Source organism: Phyllobates terribilis, unplaced genomic scaffold, assembly GCF_046119375.1.
Source record: "Phyllobates terribilis strain yellow unplaced genomic scaffold, ASM4611937v1 Scaffold_8__6_contigs__length_399053987, whole genome shotgun sequence".
NCBI lineage: Eukaryota > Metazoa > Chordata > Amphibia > Anura > Dendrobatidae > Phyllobates > Phyllobates terribilis.
The window spans coordinates 177,933,932-177,951,296 of record NW_027362768.1 but is presented as its reverse complement, the minus strand read 5'-3'; the positions used below and the strand labels follow the sequence as shown (position 1 = coordinate 177,951,296).

Sequence of the window (17,365 nt, the reverse complement as noted above, 5' to 3'; positions counted from 1 at the left end):
CAAGATTGTTGGAAGACCATTTCCGGTGACTACCTCTTGAGGCTCATCAAGAGAATGCCAAGAGTGTGCAAAGCAGTTATCAAAGCAAAAGGTGGCTACTTTGAAGAACCTAGAATATAAGACATATTTTCAGTTGTTTCACACTTTTTTGTTAAGTATATAATTCCACATGTGTTAATTCATAGTTTTGATGCCTTCAGTGTGAATGTACAATTTTCATAGTTACGAAAATACAGAAAAATCTTTAAATGAGAAGGTGTGTCCAAACTTTTGGTCTGTACTGTATGTCAAATAAAATCCACATCAGGTTTTTTTTTGGTGCATCATCTCTAAGTAAGGTTCTTACCCACCACCATTTGTCAGAAGACCACAATTAACCCATAGATTAAAGGACCACTCTGAGCAAAAGGCGGTATGCACCAATAGAAAAATGCCAGTGCTATGCTTCACCCCAGGACCTGCACTGGGCATCAGCTTTGCCCAGAGTGTACCTTTAAGTGTTTTCTCCCCAAGTGAGTTCATGGAGGTATGTGTAAAAAAAAATAAAAAAAAAAATAAAAAAGTCCTAATTGCAAACCGGTCTTTGAGGTGCACCATGTGGACACAATTAAGTTATAATTTAGTTCAGACCGCTATATCATAAAAATGAAGGGAAAAACAAACATATATCGCTTACCGGACTTTTCCTCTACAAAATGAAGCATATTAAAATAAAAAAATAAGTACAAAAATTAGACATATGTCATTAATAGTAAACCTTGCCTATAGACCAGACTAAATCAAAATCAAAATGACATGTATAAAGGGTGCTGCATCTCTCATTTCTGCTTCAGGTAGGCCAGGAAGTAGGATGTCCTGCAAGTACCGTGCGTCCTGTTGTGAATAATAGGACATGTACACAATAACTGCAGATTAACAGGCGGCAGCAGCATTTCTCAATGACAGATATGGAAATAAAAGATGCTGCATTGTGAAGCAACCAAACAGTCTCCATGCATTTATAACATTTTTATACTTTAACGGTAATGTATCCTTGGAAAATGATATATCATTACTATCCACAAAAAACAAGTCTTGAATTATTTTAGTTTTCACACTGGGACTGAAGCTCATATTAGCTCCTCTGTGCAGACAGACAGAATTATAAGTCATCTCCATATCATTGGAGAGCAGGGTCACCTCATCACTAGATGGCAGGGTCAGCGGGGCCACCTCATCACTAGATGGCAGGGTCAGCGGGGCCACCTCATCACTAGATGGCAGGGTCAGCGGGGCCACCTCATCACTAGATGGCAGATTCAGCGGGGCCACGTCATCACTAGATGGCAGGGTCAGCGGGGCCACGTCATCACCAGGCGGCAGGGTCAGCGGGGCCACCTCATCACCAGGCGGCAGGGTCAGCGGGGCCACCTCATCACCAGGCGGCAGGGTCAGCGGGGCCACCTCATCACCGGGCGGCAGGGTCAGCGGGGCCACCTCATCACCAGGCGGCAGGGTCAGCGGGGCCACCTCATCACCAGACGGCAGGGTCAGCGGGGCCACCTCATCACCAGACGGCAGGGTCAGCGGGGCCACCTCATCACCAGACGGCAGGGTCAGCGGGGCCACCTCATCACCAGACGGCAGGGTCAGCGGGGCCACCTCATCACCAGACGGCAGGGTCAGCGGGGCCACCTCATCACCAGACGGCAGGGTCAGCGGGGCCACCTCATCACCAGACGGCAGGGTCAGCGGGGCCACCTCATCACCAGACGGCAGGGTCAGCGGGGCCACCTCATCACCAGACGGCAGGGTCAGCGGGGCCACCTCATCACCAGACGGCAGGGTCAGCGGGGCCACCTCATCACCAGACGGCAGGGTCAGCGGGGCCACCTCATCACCAGACGGCAGGGTCAGCGGGGCCACCTCATCACCAGACGGCAGGGTCAGCGGGGCCACCTCATCACCAGACGGCAGGGTCAGCGGGGCCACCTCATCACCAGACGGCAGGGTCAGCGGGGCCACCTCATCACCAGACGGCAGGGTCAGCGGGGCCACCTCATCACCAGACGGCAGGGTCAGCGGGGCCACCTCATCACCAGACGGCAGGGTCAGCGGGGCCACCTCATCACCAGACGGCAGGGTCAGCGGGGCCACCTCATCACCAGACGGCAGGGTCAGCGGGGCCACCTCATCACCAGACGGCAGGGTCAGCGGGGCCACCTCATCACCAGACGGCAGGGTCAGCGGGGCCACCTCATCACCAGATGGCAGGGTCAGCGGGGCCACCTCATCACCAGATGGCAGGGTCAGCGGGGCCATCTCATCACTAGATGGCAGGGTCAGCGGGGCCACCTCATCACTAGATGGCAGGGTCAGCGGGGCCACCTCATCACTAGATGGCAGGGTCAGCGGGGCCATCTCATCACTAGATGGCAGGGTCAGCGGGGCCATCTTATCAGTAGATGGCAGGGTCAGCAGGGCCATCTTATGAGAGAGCGAGACCATTCACTGCTAGAGATAGCCAACTATAGAGGATACATGATCAGTGTTGATTATGGGAAATCTTTATCATCTTTAAGGAGGATCTTGCACCACTTTTTGCATGTTCAACTGGCTGAAGATAAAGAAGCTGTATAAAAAGTAGTTTTTTATATTTAATTTTTCCTTCCCATTCCTTGTAAAGTTTATGGTGCCTAATATACTAATTCTCCCTTCAACCAAAAGAAGGCATTCTTCTCTTAGGACTTTTACTTTATTCGGTGTAATATGTTGCCCAATTATAATCTTTGTTGCTGCAATTTCAGCTTCTAGAGAGAAGAAATAAAAAAAAAGAAATGTATGTCTTATTCAGCCCTTTAGCCCCTTTATCATGAGATAGCCAGTTTAACAAGAAAAATTGGTGAAATGGGTAGTACTATCTAGAGCATTTATGGCAGGGCATGCTATAAATGTCCGAAGGATAATGGATACAGCGGAGCTATCTTTCAGACCAGGGCCCTGTCTTTGTCAGTAGGTCGGGGGTCACATAGGCGCAGCCTTCTCCATTCATGTGTATGTGAATCCTGAAATATGCCAAGCACGCTAGCTCTGCAATTTTCGTAAATTTCCATACAAGTGAATGTAGAAAGGCACGTGTGCATGACCCCCTCTCCATTCTTGGAGGACCAAAGAATGGAGTCCCAGTAGTGGGACCCTTCATTAATCGGAAATATATGGCAAATCCTACTGAGTTTTTTTTTTTTCTTAGAAGAAAATGTGACGTCACAGCTTCTATAACGCAGAACATTCATGCATTTGAAAAACAGAATTATCTACAGAGTTCAGTCGTGTCCATTCATTCTTGTTCAGAGGAGATAAGATGTTCTCGAGGACAAGAAAATCCTGTAATCCTGTTGAACGGCTTCCTCTCTAATAAGACAACAAGAGCTTCCGCTTATAACAAACGGCTCCAATACAAGGCTTTGATGTATAACAGTAAGTTACAGCAGTGCCGACCGCCGGGGACCAAATGTTAAAGAACCTGTCAGTATATTTTTCCATATGGAGGTAGTGGTATGTCTGTGTGGGTGCTTGTTCCGCAAGAAAAAAAATGTTCCCACAAGAGATGTACTTCAGTCAGGGATTGGAGTACATTTCTGTTATCATTTATTCCACATTTGTGGTGTAAATTATAATGAATTTGTCAACCATGCTTGGCCCGTGGTCCCTCTTCGATCGATGAACTCCAAACACCTTTTAAAAAAGTTGGAAGAGATTGAGTAATGATACAAAAAGTTTGCAATATTTTAAACAGTTTTACACCAGATTTCTGGCAAAAACTGTTTCATGAATAGTGGTCTATATGAGTCTATATGAGTATGAAGCTACAGTATGACCCATAGATATATTGATAAAGCTGCTGCAACCTGTCATTCTTACGATGCAGGTCTTACCATCTTGCACTTAATGTATGGAAGGTAAATGTAGCAATGATGAAGAATATATCTTTGATCTGCATACAACTTGCTGCGATATCTACATTATTACATGGTCTTGGAAATTATCCGATTATCTGCAGTCTTTCAGTTGCTGCAAAATTCAGTACATTTTCTAATAAACAGATGTGAAGGAAGCTTTATGGTGATGCAGGTTTATGCAGATGATACCTTGTAGAGATGGTGATTTAAAGGGGTTATCTACCTCTGGAGACATTTTTTTTTTTTTTTTTTTTACTTAAATGCATGCATGTATTTGGGACCAAAATACCATTTTTGCAAATAGGTTTCATTACAAATTCAGCATCGTGCGGCTTTTACAGAGTCTTTTTTTTCCCTGAACATTCAACTATGATGTTGTTTGTAGCCATAAATCAGCTGAGAGGAGTTCAGGAAAAGACAGAGAAGAGAGTCAGAAACTCAGCCATGGAACTGTTAAAATAAGCTCACTGACAGATTCTCAGTTAACTCACTCTGCAGCCAGAAATAGACAGAGCAACACAGAGGCTATAGAAGGTAAATGGTGCAAAATGTTTAATGAATTGCAAAAATTATTTTCAGCCAAACATACATGTATATATTTACTAAGTGCAATGAAAATGGCCTTGATTTTAGGGCATACTGCATCTATATAAAAACACTTTGTACTCTATGGGTGGCTTGCGGTTATGTGTTTTTTTTTTCAGATCACACATCTTTTGCAATAACTTCTGACTATACACAGCCTCCTACCATCCAAGTGACCCTTCTACTTAATGACAGATTTGACGTAACCATAGCAACAGTATTTGTCAAGGCAGTAGCCATAGAAACTTGTAGCTCATAACAAAAAGGGGACACACTGCACACGTACATTCACTTGCCACGTAACTGACCACAAGCTGTATCAATCAGTCGTTCATATTAATGGTGGGCTCGCAACACTGGGGTCTTAATAGGTCTCAGTTACTGACAAACACACTGCAATACAGAAGTAGTTCAGTGTATTACAGAAATGATTAAACAATGGTAATGGGACTAAAAAAAAAAAAATGAAAGAAAGGAACTTTGTAGAAAAAAGAAAATAACTACAGTTCTGCTTATAAAGTAAAACAAGGTACAATGGCAGAATTGCTGTTTTTATGCTGATCTTTCTCCCGTAAAAGAGATACAACTTTTTTTTTATGTAAAAATCAAAATGGTGCAAATGAAAACTACGGTTTGTCCCGCAAAAAAAACCCAAAAAAACAAGCCCTCACGCAGCTCTGTGGATGGAGTCATTAAAATCTTACGGGTTTTAGATTGCAGTGACAAATACTTTTATTTATTTATTTAAATAGCAAGACTGAAAAAACGATATCAAGATGATATCGCAGTAAATGTATCAACCTAGGCCACATGGTAAACTGCATAAAATAGAAAAAAGGCAGAATTGCTGTTTTTGTGTTAATTCTTAATGATAATTTTTATTTCTATAGCGCCAACATATTCCGTAACACTTTTCAAACTTCAAGATCTCCGTTTGCTGCCGCTCAATTGGAACCATCGATGTTTACTGTTAGTGGATAAAAATCAGTCCTGTTTATGTGATCGATAAACGGCGCATTAAGGCCATGTGCCCACGTAGCGTTTTGCGGCATTTTTACGGCCATGAAAACTCTTGTAAAACCGTCTGCCATGCAAAGCAATGTGAATTTGGATGTGCTGTGCACATGATGCGCTAATTTGCGCGCCGAATTCGCATTGCGTTGCAAAACGCAGCATGACCATTTCTACCGCGATTACGCTGCAAATTTGCGGCCATTGAAACGCAGCAAACCCGCAGGTATATGTGGATTTGCTGCGTTTCAATTAAATTCAATGGCCGCGAATTTGCAGGATAATCGCGGTGCGTGTGGTACCCAGGATAAAGAGGAGACTACAACTCCTCTTTATCCCGCCTACCACGCGGTGAAAAAAAGAAATAAAGTTAAAAATAAAAAATAACCTGTATACTCACCTCTCCGGTCTGCTCCCGGCGGCGCCCTCTCTCCTCGGCGTCCCGCGTTGTACTTGCAGGACCTGCGGTGACGTCAGTTAGTCAGCTGATGGTCACTTGACCATCACCTGACCGCTGACGTTAGTGGTGCCTCTTGTTAATGGTGTTACAGACTCTGTGGCCTTTCAGAAAAGGTAAAGTGCATATACTGACAGACATGTGGATGTCCTGTTACTAAGCATGTGACTTATGAAGGGAATTGCTTGCACCAGATATTTTTAGGGGCTTCATCGCAAGAGGGGTGAATACATATGCACATGCCAATTTTTAGTTATTTGATCGCATAAATGTAATTTATGCCTATATTTTTATCACTTCACCAACTTAGACTACTTAGTGCTGATGCATCACACACAAATCAGATTCCAAAAATATTTACACAAAGGTTGTAATGTAACAAAATATGAAAAAAGATAAAGGGGTGAATACTTTCTTAAGCCACTATAGTGATGGAATATCACTAGAGCATGCAATCATTTTTATAATCGATCTGACAATAAGTACTAAACCAGCACTGCGTCCCTACCCGACTATCATAGTTATAGAGAATTTCCTGGTGAAAGTATTTGATGAAAGGTCAGACAAACACATATCGGCGTGGTGCAGACCAAAAGGACACCCTTTTAAAATATAGAAAATAGAGTGACTGCAGACTTGTAGGAAAAGGACGGGCAACCCCTTTAAGGTCAGCTAGAAACCACTCAGAGTCTCTGAGGTCCAACCAGGAGGCCCAAGTGAGAGTAGCAATAATATTTTAAAGAGTTATTCCCATCTCTGCCTTTTATAGCTATGATGCTAATGTCTCCATCTGCGCTTCGACCACTCGGAGAGCAGCTGAAGTACGACGTTTCGATAAGTCCTATAGAAATTAATGTAAAAACAGAACAAATGCTCTTGAGTTTCCGCAGCTCCACCGCGAGTGGTCAGAGCCAGGACGGGGTTATTCACATCACAGCCATGAAAGACTGAGACAGGAATAACCCTTTAAACTATTCATATGATGTCAGGTTTAACCAGCAGAGAGAATTTATATCATTATTAATGTATGGTCGTTCTGTTCAGTTCAGACACTCACCACAGGCGATGGGGAAAGTGCAATGTTTCCTATAGAGGCTTTTAACTCGTCCACGGTTGCGGCGCTCTTCAGACTATCCTTGGCCTGTAGCGGCTTTATTCTGATATTGAACTTCTTCCGAGACTCTTGTTCTTCCTCAGATTCACTTGATGAATAGAAGTGTTTTCCTTTGGTAGGTGAATCACAGTTAAAGATCACACATGTTGGGATATGATAATAATAAAGTCACTGAAATATACCATTTGGACTTTAATAAGGCGCTATATATATATATATATATATATATATATATATATATATATATATATATATATTTTTAAGCATTTTAGTATCCAGAACATTGCACTAAAAAAAAAAAAATAATAATTGCAGATACTCGCCTACTGGACCTCTGCACCGCGGTGTGCCCAACCCACTCCGGTCTCAACACTTCCTCCTCCAGCAACAGATGTCAAGTGACCACTGCAGGCAATCGGCTACAACTTACTAAATGCAGCCTTACGCTCTTCCAGCTCAGACAGATCGTCATGTCTCACTGGCCATAGCAGTCACTTGATGATGATTTAAAAAAAGAAGAAGAAGTCAATGGATTGGGGAGGCAGAATCAGTGAGGAGCGCCAGTAGGTATCTGTTATTGCTTGGGTACATTTGTAATATAATAATATCTAGCATACAATGCCTTTACATGGCCGGAATCGGATCACCAATCCCAGTCGTTAGAATGCGAGTGGATCTGTTATTAGACGACTGAGCGCCCGCTCCAAGGCGGCACAGGATACCCTCACAGGGAATCTGTAATGGTCACACAAAAACATGGTGACATAGAATTAAATGCAGCCTTGCACTCTTCCAGCTCAGACAGATAGTCAAACCTTAAACTGCCAGGCATTTTGGCAGTTGTTAAAGGTGAGCTGCATTAGAAAAAAAAAAGGTAAGTAACTGACTGACTAAGGCTACTTTCACATATCTAGTAGTGATCAATTAGAATGGATCCAGCAGCAGTCCATTAGCAAAAAAGTTGTGCAGACGCAACCTTTTTAATCTGTTTTTAAATAACCGATCTCTGCTGGATCCATTTTTTTTTTTTAACATTGAAGTCTATGGAAAACGGATCCATTAATTAGCGATCCGTTTTCCTTTCAATTGTAATGGATCCGTTTTTTTGCTTACTGGATCCAGCAGAGATCAGTTATTTAAAAAACGGAATAAAAAGTTGCATCCGCAAAACTTTTTTGCCGATGGATTGCTGCTGGATCTGCTTTAACTGATCGCTACTTGAAAGATGAACATAGCCTTATTGCTAATGGAAACAGTCAACAATCAGACAGATTTTTAACAGCGATAATCAGATTAGTGTAAATTTCCAAGAAATCAAATCCACTACAAAAACTGGAACGGCAAAAAAACAACAACAGAGATTTCAGCTCTGGGGTGCATGCAAAGGGAGCACAGTGGCTCAGTGGTTAGCACAGTAACTTTGCAGCGCTGGGGTCCTGGGTTCAAAACCCACCAAGGACAACATCTGCAAAGAGTTTGAATGTTCTTTCCATGTTTGCATGAGTTTACTCCGGTTTCCTCACTCACTCCAAAAACATACTTATTAGATTGTGAGCCCCAATGGGAATTGTGATGATGATTTCTGTAAGCTGGAATTAATGGCGCCATATAAGCAAGTAAAATAAATAAATGCAACAAAAGGATATAGCCACCAGGTTCCATATCAGGTCTGATGCTGTAGCCCTCCTCATCCACCTCTGGACAAGTCTGAAAAATAAAATGCAATACATGTTCAATGACTAATAATAACAACTAGTCTCCTTGCATCCAAATCATTTGTTCATTGCACGGGTCTCACATGTCTCTCCCCTACAATGATGTACAGTCAATAAAAAAAAATTGCATGAAATTTTTATTTTGATTACTGTTTTTTTTCCCCTGATCATATGAGGAAATCAAAGCGTTATATATAAAAGAATATATAGTTGTTGGCCAACTTACATATCGCTCCCAGTCAATCTCTGCATAGAATCCATTTGGTGCTCCATTTGCTTTCTTCTAAAAAAAAGTAAAAAAAAATTACAATTAGACAGAACATAATATATACCTTACAGGTGAAAAACAGCGGAGGTCGATATTGGAGCTCCGATATTACCCCATGAGATAGAGGGAAAGTTATGCTCACAGTACAGAGACTTTCTATCATATGGGCTCATCCACCTTTGATAAATCATCTGAGGCTGTAGAAGTCAAGCGGGGCAGAATTGTTAATAAAGCCCAATTGCAAAAATGATTTTTAGCCAAAAATAAATACTTTTAAATAAAAAAAAATTGTCCTCACAAGGTGGCAACCCAACACTTTCTGTCACAGTAAGTGCATATTATTTTTCTCCTCCATGGACTGATAATTTTCAGATGTGGTTATTGTAAAGGGGTTTTGCATAAGCAGAGATCCCCGAGTTGATCACAAGGGGATCCCACTGATTAAACCCCATCACTAGTCAGGCTAAATGAAATCCACTGGGTTTAACAGGCAGATTCTCTAGACCCTGCCCTGCTTATGGTTAGCAAAAGGGGTTCTTGATGGAAGAGGAACCCCGTCTCTCTTAGTTAAACGGGTTCTCCAAGAATGTAATAAACTGGTCCTCATCGCACACTTAAAATGGCAGGTCATCCTGGTCAAGTTTCAGGATGGGCTGAAGTCTGAAGAAACGCAGCTCTTGAGACCTGTGTCTCAATTAGCAGAGGAGCTGTTACCGGAGAAGGCTTTTGACATGAGAAGAAATAAATCTTCTCCCCCATGGCTAACTGCGCTGAAAAATAAAAAATCCTTTGTGCTCAGTCAGCCAAGTAAAAGATATATTTCTTCTCCTGTCACAGCCATTCTTCTCAGCTCACCGGTTTGTGTGCTTACAATACGGCTCTCTGTCAGTTGAGACACAAGTCTTGGGAGCAGTGTTTCTACAGACTGAATCCTGCCCTGACAAATTTTTAATAAAACCCAATTACGCCCCCAAAAATGCATTTAAGTAAGAAATTAAAGTGTCTCAATTTGCAGTATCTGAACCTGCAAATATCAATAGGATCAGGCGACACTCTGATATGCCGTCTGGGGCTCCCCATGCACATGTCAGGGGAGGAGAAGTATCTGGGCGTTGGATCGCCACCAGAGAACATATGCATGCTCAATGAAGCGTTGCGTGCATGCGTAAAGGGATATTGGAAGAGAAAGCCATTAACAGCGTGTGCCCAGCTAGAGCTAACTAATGTGTATGGCTAGCCTTACTGCCTGGTGTCCTTGCAGATTACCCTGTAGTTCCCAGCATGGGAACATTGTATGAACGGCTTATTGTCAAGGGACCCTTCTAAAAAGTAATGACGGCCCAAATTGGAAGACCCCTTTAAGAAAAAGGCTCTTTAAAAACAACAATTAACATCCAGCATTGAAGTCCATTTACTGATTTCCAGTAGATGTGTGAGGAAACAGTCTAGATGTGATTGACTTCAAGGGTAAATCAGCAAACGGAAACCACATTAAAAGGAGCACTCCAGCTCTTGATTTTTTTGGCTCCTATAGTTCAGTATAGACTGTTATTACAGAACGATGTCGAATTTTGTGTAAGCCTTGTGTATACCTGTACTATATGAGCCACCATGTTTGGGTTGTCTGCCATCTTGATTCCTTCTTCCATGGTTCCCCCAATGCAGACTACATTTTCCAGGATGCCACTATCTCACTATAATGCTCTTGCGCCGATATAATGGCAGTCAGTGATAAAAGAGATAGAACTGCTGTCCCTTGAGGTATACAGTCCCCTGCTATCCCATCGCTCTCGGAAATAATAGGCAAGATTTACAAAACTGTCCAACAGAAAAAGCAACCAATCACAGCACAGCTTTCATTATACCAGATCTAAATAAAAAAAAGCGGCTCATTGGTTGTCTTTTCTGGCCACAGCAGCCAATCACAGCACAGCTTTCATTATACCAGAGCAGAATATCAATAAAAAAGCTGCTCATTGGACAGTATGCAACCAGGAGAGTGAATAAAAAAAGTCCAACCAACTTTACACAAATCAACTTTGGAAAAGAATATAGAATATTTTAGCCATCAGTAAAAATACGGAATTCATTCGTCCATCTGGCACCCAAAAGTTGACACATAGGGCAAGATTTATAAAATGACGCAAAACTAAAAGTTGAGTAGTTTCCTGAAACAACCAATCACTTTTCATCTTTCATATAAAAGGGGCTGCAATCAGATTTGCTGCTATATGCAAACTTTTTCCCCTATGTACAAGTTTGATACCTTTTTTTTTTCATTCTACAATATTGGTCTTTGCAGTTGTTTTAGTTCTCTAATGAAAGCGTAAAATTCATTTGGTGGGTATTTAAGAACTAGACAGACAAAAGCAAAATAAAGATCAAGGCTGATGACTTACAGAGCCGTCTCTGTCTGGCGATCCCCTACAGGAAGGAAAGGAAGGAGTTCATTATAAAGGAGTATTAATTGCTGCAAATGTGGAAGAGACATTAAATAGAAAAGCTCCTGTCACAGTGTAAAGATGGCCTGGAAACTCCCTGGAATCCCGTCTGATGCTGGGAATAAAAGGAGCTAAAGATTGGGGAAGTTAAAATGCGGTGGAGTAATTCCGCTGAGGATCTTGGAGCAAATCTGCAGCAAAATCCATGAGTTACATCCGGTTTGTTCTACAGATTTATAGCGGATTTCACCCCTACTAAACTTCAAGCAAAATCTGCTTCGAGCTAGCTTGTGAATGAGGTTTGTAAAATCCTATTTTCTTGATTCCACTGTGAATTCAACCTGGGCAAATCCACAGCTATGGTTGGATTCACATTAATATTTTGTTTTTATGTTGCCTTATTTGAAACAGATCCGCCCACGACGGACAGACATTGTGCTAAACGAACCCCGTTGGAGTAGTCTGGTTTTCGCTAGGGTGTCCGTCATTTTAAGGGGAAAAAAAATGGTGCATTAAGCTGCGCTTTTTATTTAGGGACAAATAACAGAACTAAAATCTATGGTCAAGTTCAGACAGACACACACATGAAGATGCTGCCAACTGCGAATTATACACTCACGTAGAATCAGTGTCCTTCTCTTTCTTCCGTATACCAAACGCCTTCCTGGTACGTTTTTTCAATCCTAAAAAAAAATAAAATAAGTGAGGTTAACATTTTATCTTCAGTTTCTTTCAAGCGATGGGTGGGTGTCACAGCATTCGGTCCCCTGCCGATCAGTCTTTGATGGGATGCATTGCAATATCCCAGAAACTGCAGAGGTGCAGAATATCAATAGGATAATTACTGGTTCTTGTCGCACACATCTGCAGACAGACTAGTGAGATCCGGATGTCAGTCACTTGGCTCAAGAGGCCTGAACATGACTGCAATTAGATTTATGGCTGGAAGAAACACCACCTGTACCGTACCATCAGCCATGTAAAGCTCAGCAAACATACACTGTGCTTTGCTCCATTCATATTGCAATGACTTTGAATTATACACACCATTTATAACATCCAGAGCTGAAATCTGAATTCTGCTGCCGTACCTAATATCTCACCATACCCCTTCAGCAATATTAAAGCTCCTTTACTAGGAAAGTGTGTAGGTATCATTTCAAAGCTACTTTTTGCATTATACACAGCAGTTAATTTAAAAACAAAACATAACTGCAGTAGAAAGCATAGGGGACAGAGCCTTGGCCTGGAATCACTGATTATAGTTTTCAAATGTGATGTTTAAAGGGGTTGTCTAGTGTTCGACACACTTGCCTCCCCACCCCCACCCCCCCAAGACAGCACCACATCTGGTTGCATTTGTTATTGCACCTTAGTCCCATTCATTTCAGTGGAGCTGAGCTTCAAGTGACACTCTGTTTGCAAGAAGGTAGCCATGCTTTTCTAATCCAAGACAACGCCTTAAATTTTTAAGACTACAATTGCACTAAAAATTTGGATATTCCCATGTTATAGATTTATAGCATATCGGCAGGATACATCATAAGCGCCCGACAGGTGCAGAACCCACCTCTAGGATACAACCAGGTACCTGCCCAACATTTGGATACGGTTATCATTCAAGACATTGTAGAAGAGCAATCAGGGACACTGAGCTCAGCTGCAGAGCTACAATTTACTCGCTCCATGGATAAGAGGAAAGCTCATCAGCGGCCCTGACCCATGGGACAGACATTAAGCCTGGAAAAGAAAGCAAATATTTTCTTTACATTACTATATGTCCCCTTCCTATTTGAATGAAACTCTTGCACAACTGTGATACAATGGTGTCCCACCTTCATGATGATGCACCACATCGCTCAACAGCAGAAGTCACCTTACTCTGAAAGGTTATCAGGACTTAAGTGTTTTTTAGGGTAGGTGCACATTGAGTCTTTGGTCAGGTCCACTTAAAAAAAATCCCTGAAAAAAAAAAATAGCTTCAAAAACGCTTGCAAGTATTTTTGGGGGGTAAAAATGACTTTTGCATTAGGTTTCATTAAAAAAAAAATTGTATTTTAGCATCTGTGTTGCATTGTACATTGCTGGCTCCAGAATGAGCTAATTATGAGTCTGTCACTGAGCTCTTCTATAAAGTTTATAATTCTTTATCTTCCTTTCTATGAGCTTCTCTCAGCTGATTTATGATCACAAAGTTCAGCTGAATTTTCATTCATAAAAAAGGAGAGCTCAAAAGATGGAAGATAAGAGTTATAAAGTCTATGTCAGAACGAGCTCAGGCCATGTTCCCAAATGTGGAAACACGGCATTTTTCTGCAGGTTTCTGCAGCAAAATACACAATAACAATCTGCATTTCTCCAGTTTTTGATGCAGATTTGAAGCAGAGTTTCGTATTGCATTTTTATAGCAGAAACACTGGGATTCTGCACAGAAAAATTCAATTGTCATTTTATATGCATTTTTACAGCCTCCCCATAAAAGCCCATAGAAAATAAAAAGTTCTAAAAAAATGCACACGATAATGGCGTCTTTAAACACAGAGAAGACATCAGCTTCATGAAATCACATCCACTTTTTGCTTCAATTGTTAAATGCAGAAAAAAAAAAAAAAGTGGGAAAAAAAAGCAGTTACGCAATGTGGGAACATGGCCTTAAAGGGTTCATCTCATATCCATACCATAAGGAATAACTTGCAGACTGCTGCAACACATAGTAATCCCGATATTGGAGCTGTAAACTCTGAGAACGGGGCTCTGCAGCACCATGAACGGAGAAGAGGTGTGCTCGATCGGCCTCCGCTCTACTCAATGTCAATGGGAGTGCCACAAGCGGAACGGAGCAGGGGCCAAGTATGTGGTATCTGCTCCATTCAAGTTGGGGCTGCAGAGCCTATTTCTTGAGATGGTTCGGGGTTCCAAAAGAAGGACGGACCCCCCAGCGATCAGCCAGTTATCCTTTATTCCAAAAATAAGGAATAACTTGTGAGGACTTGTCGCCAGATCAAAAGTGTTCAGTTTTTGCTCTTATTGGGAACATTTTAATCCAACATATAGTTGCAGAGATATGGGATTTTAGTGTTAATTTTTATGGTGTTTATCACTGGGGGCATGCTTCTAGGCTGCACTGCATATCTACTCTGTGAGCACCACAGGGTCATAAAAATTATCAATAAATAAAAAAGCCCGTATCTCACGAATATTTTGACCTGGTGATAGGTTAGATTCTACAGCCAGCAATGCACAATGCAAAACAGAGACTGTTTGTCTTCTACAATGTAACATTTTTAATAAATCCCAACGCAAAAAGTGCATTTATGAATGTAACAAAAAAAAAAAATGATGTCCTTGAAGGTGTATGTATCCACATGGGACATATCAGCTTTTTCTATTTGTGTATACACCCTAAGGGTATGTGCACACAATGTATTTTTCAGGTGGGCAATCCAAACAAGTTTTTCAAGAAGACGACGCTTCAGGAAAAGAACAATCTCCATTTACCTTACACAATTTTTGAAAATTGAACGCCAATTTTTTCGCTCGCCTAACCGATTTTATGCACAATGAAAGAGCGTTGTTGGACACATCGTTCAGTCTTTTAACCCATTCACATTACACAATTATCGTGAACGATGGGTCATTAGTGTGAGAATCTGACAGATTATCAGCCAGTGTAAATGGGACTTAAACGCCTGCTACCGAAAAGGTTAACAAATAAGAATCAGAGCGCAAAACACACTGGCACATCAGGTAGGCGTCCAGAGAGAGGATTAAAAGAACAGAAAGGCGCTCTAACATGTACATTACACCTCTATCTACACACAAGATGGAAGGAATGAATGAGTGATTGTAGATCTGAGGATTATTCCCTACTTGCTCTATGGAAGGGATTCTCTGATGGGTTGTTTTCCACACTGCAGCAGGGAAAGTGAAGGAATTGTACTGTGCACCACAGCAGGTAACACGAGCCGTTCCAGTGGAAAAGCAAACACGATCCCTTCATCAATAATTTATCTGGATTAATCTGCGGGTATAACGGACTTGATGTTCCATGGTAGAGTTAAATTTTGATATGAGCTGCTTCTGTGCAGGAGATGGATGTGTGAATTGCGCTTTATACGAAGGAACGACTGATCGCACCCTCTCACTGAGCCAAGAACACAAGGGAAGAAAAATCTACTTTTAGGCCTCACTCACACACTGCGGCTATTGTATGGGGACATGCAAGTAGGAGACGTTTGCAATGACTGCAGCCAAAAGCACTTCGTTGTTAATGGCCACGCCAGTTATGCGGCTAAACGGCAATTCAGTATGCGCCCATTAAAAAATGAAAGTGCAGTTATTTGTAAACTGGAACAATCTACATATCTTTCCTGATCGTGGCTCCAATGTGTGAACGAGGCCTTAGTAATGATTTTGCCCAGAGGCATCAGAATTTGGATGGATACAATGTGGCAAATGCTGTAGCAAGGAACAGGCATGTTGTACACCATCCTTCATGCTGCCACATTTCTTCTATACAAAAAAGATCTCTCAGTCATCAGTGGATAAAAGCAATGAACAAAATGTGTACCAAAGTCTGGCGATCTGTTTCTGCGCTTTTTCTAATTTGTAGGCCCAGTGCGACGTCATCAATGCGGCCCGATGTATGCATAAGGTTGCATCAGGTCTACTAATCAGAAGAGGTGCTAAGGATGCCGGCTGGTAGAAAGCAGCTTGCAAGGCCCCCGTCCGGAGGCGATGGACTATTGGCATGGCCGCTGGACAAGGGTCCTGCGAATCTATTTGCTCACCACTAGTATATACACTGCTCAAAAATATAAAGGTAACACTTAAACAACACAATGTAACTCCAAGTCATTCACACTTCTGTGAAATCTACCTGTCCAGTTATGAAGCAACACTGATTGTGAATAAATTTCTCCTGCTGTTGTGCAAATGGAACAGACAACCGGTAGAAATGATAGGCAATTAATAAGACAACCCCTATAAAGGAGTGGTTCTGCAGGTGGTGACCACAGACCATTTCTCTGTTGTCATCCTTTTTGGCGACTTATGCATTTTGTCATTGCCCTCACCCCCAGAGGTACAGTAGCATGAGGCGGTGTACCCACAGAAGTTGCTCAGGTAGTGCAGCTCATCCAGGATGGCACATCAATGCGAGCTGTGGCAAGAAAGGTAGCTGTGCTGTCAGCGTAGTGTCCAGAGCATGGAGCAGATAGCAGGAGACAGGCCAGTACACCAGGAGACGTGGAGGGGACCATAGAAGGGCATTAACCCAGCAGCAGGACCGCTACCTCCTCCTTTGTGTGAGGAGGAACAGGAGGAGCAGTGCCAGAGCCCTGCAAAATGACCTCCAGCAGGCCACTAACTTCCATGTGTCTGCACAAACTGTCAGAAACAGACTCCATGAGGGCCCGACATCCACAAGTGGGTGTTGTGCTTACAGTTCAACACCGTGCGAGGGCGATTGTCATTTGCCAGAGAACACCGAGATTGGTACATTTGACATTGGCGCCCAGTGCTCTTCACGGATGAGAGCAGGTTTACACTGAGCACATGTGATAAGAGTCTGGAGACTCCGTGGAGAACGTTCTGCTGCCTGCAACATCCACCAGCATGACCGGTTTAGCAATGGGTCAGTAATGGTGTGGGGAGGCATTTCTTTGGAAGGTCGCATAGCCCTCCCTGTGATTGCCAGAGGTAGCCTGACTGCCATTAGGTACTGGGATGTGAGCCTCAGACCCATTGTGAAACCATATGCAGGTGCAGTGGGCCATCCTGGGTTCCTTCTGATGCAGGACAATGCCAGACCTCATGTGGCTGGATTGTGTCAGCA

At 42.5% G+C, this 17,365-nt stretch overlaps 1 protein-coding gene across 12 annotated transcripts in view; it reads right to left on the bottom strand.

Annotated features, from left to right (window-relative positions):
- SGIP1 (SH3GL interacting endocytic adaptor 1) overlaps nt 1-17,365 on the bottom strand; it is a 76,764-nt gene that overhangs the window by 41,325 nt on the left and 18,074 nt on the right. For all 12 annotated transcript variants that reach the window (XM_073643836.1, XM_073643838.1, XM_073643840.1 and 9 more), the window contains exons 2-6: nt 12,149-12,212; nt 11,488-11,512; nt 9,047-9,103; nt 8,752-8,812; nt 7,049-7,224 (exon numbers count right to left, since the gene is read on the bottom strand). In XM_073643836.1, the coding sequence (XP_073499937.1) occupies nt 7,049-7,224; nt 8,752-8,812; nt 9,047-9,103; nt 11,488-11,512; nt 12,149-12,212 (383 nt within the window). The remainder of the gene's footprint in view (nt 1-7,048; nt 7,225-8,751; nt 8,813-9,046; nt 9,104-11,487; nt 11,513-12,148; nt 12,213-17,365) is intronic.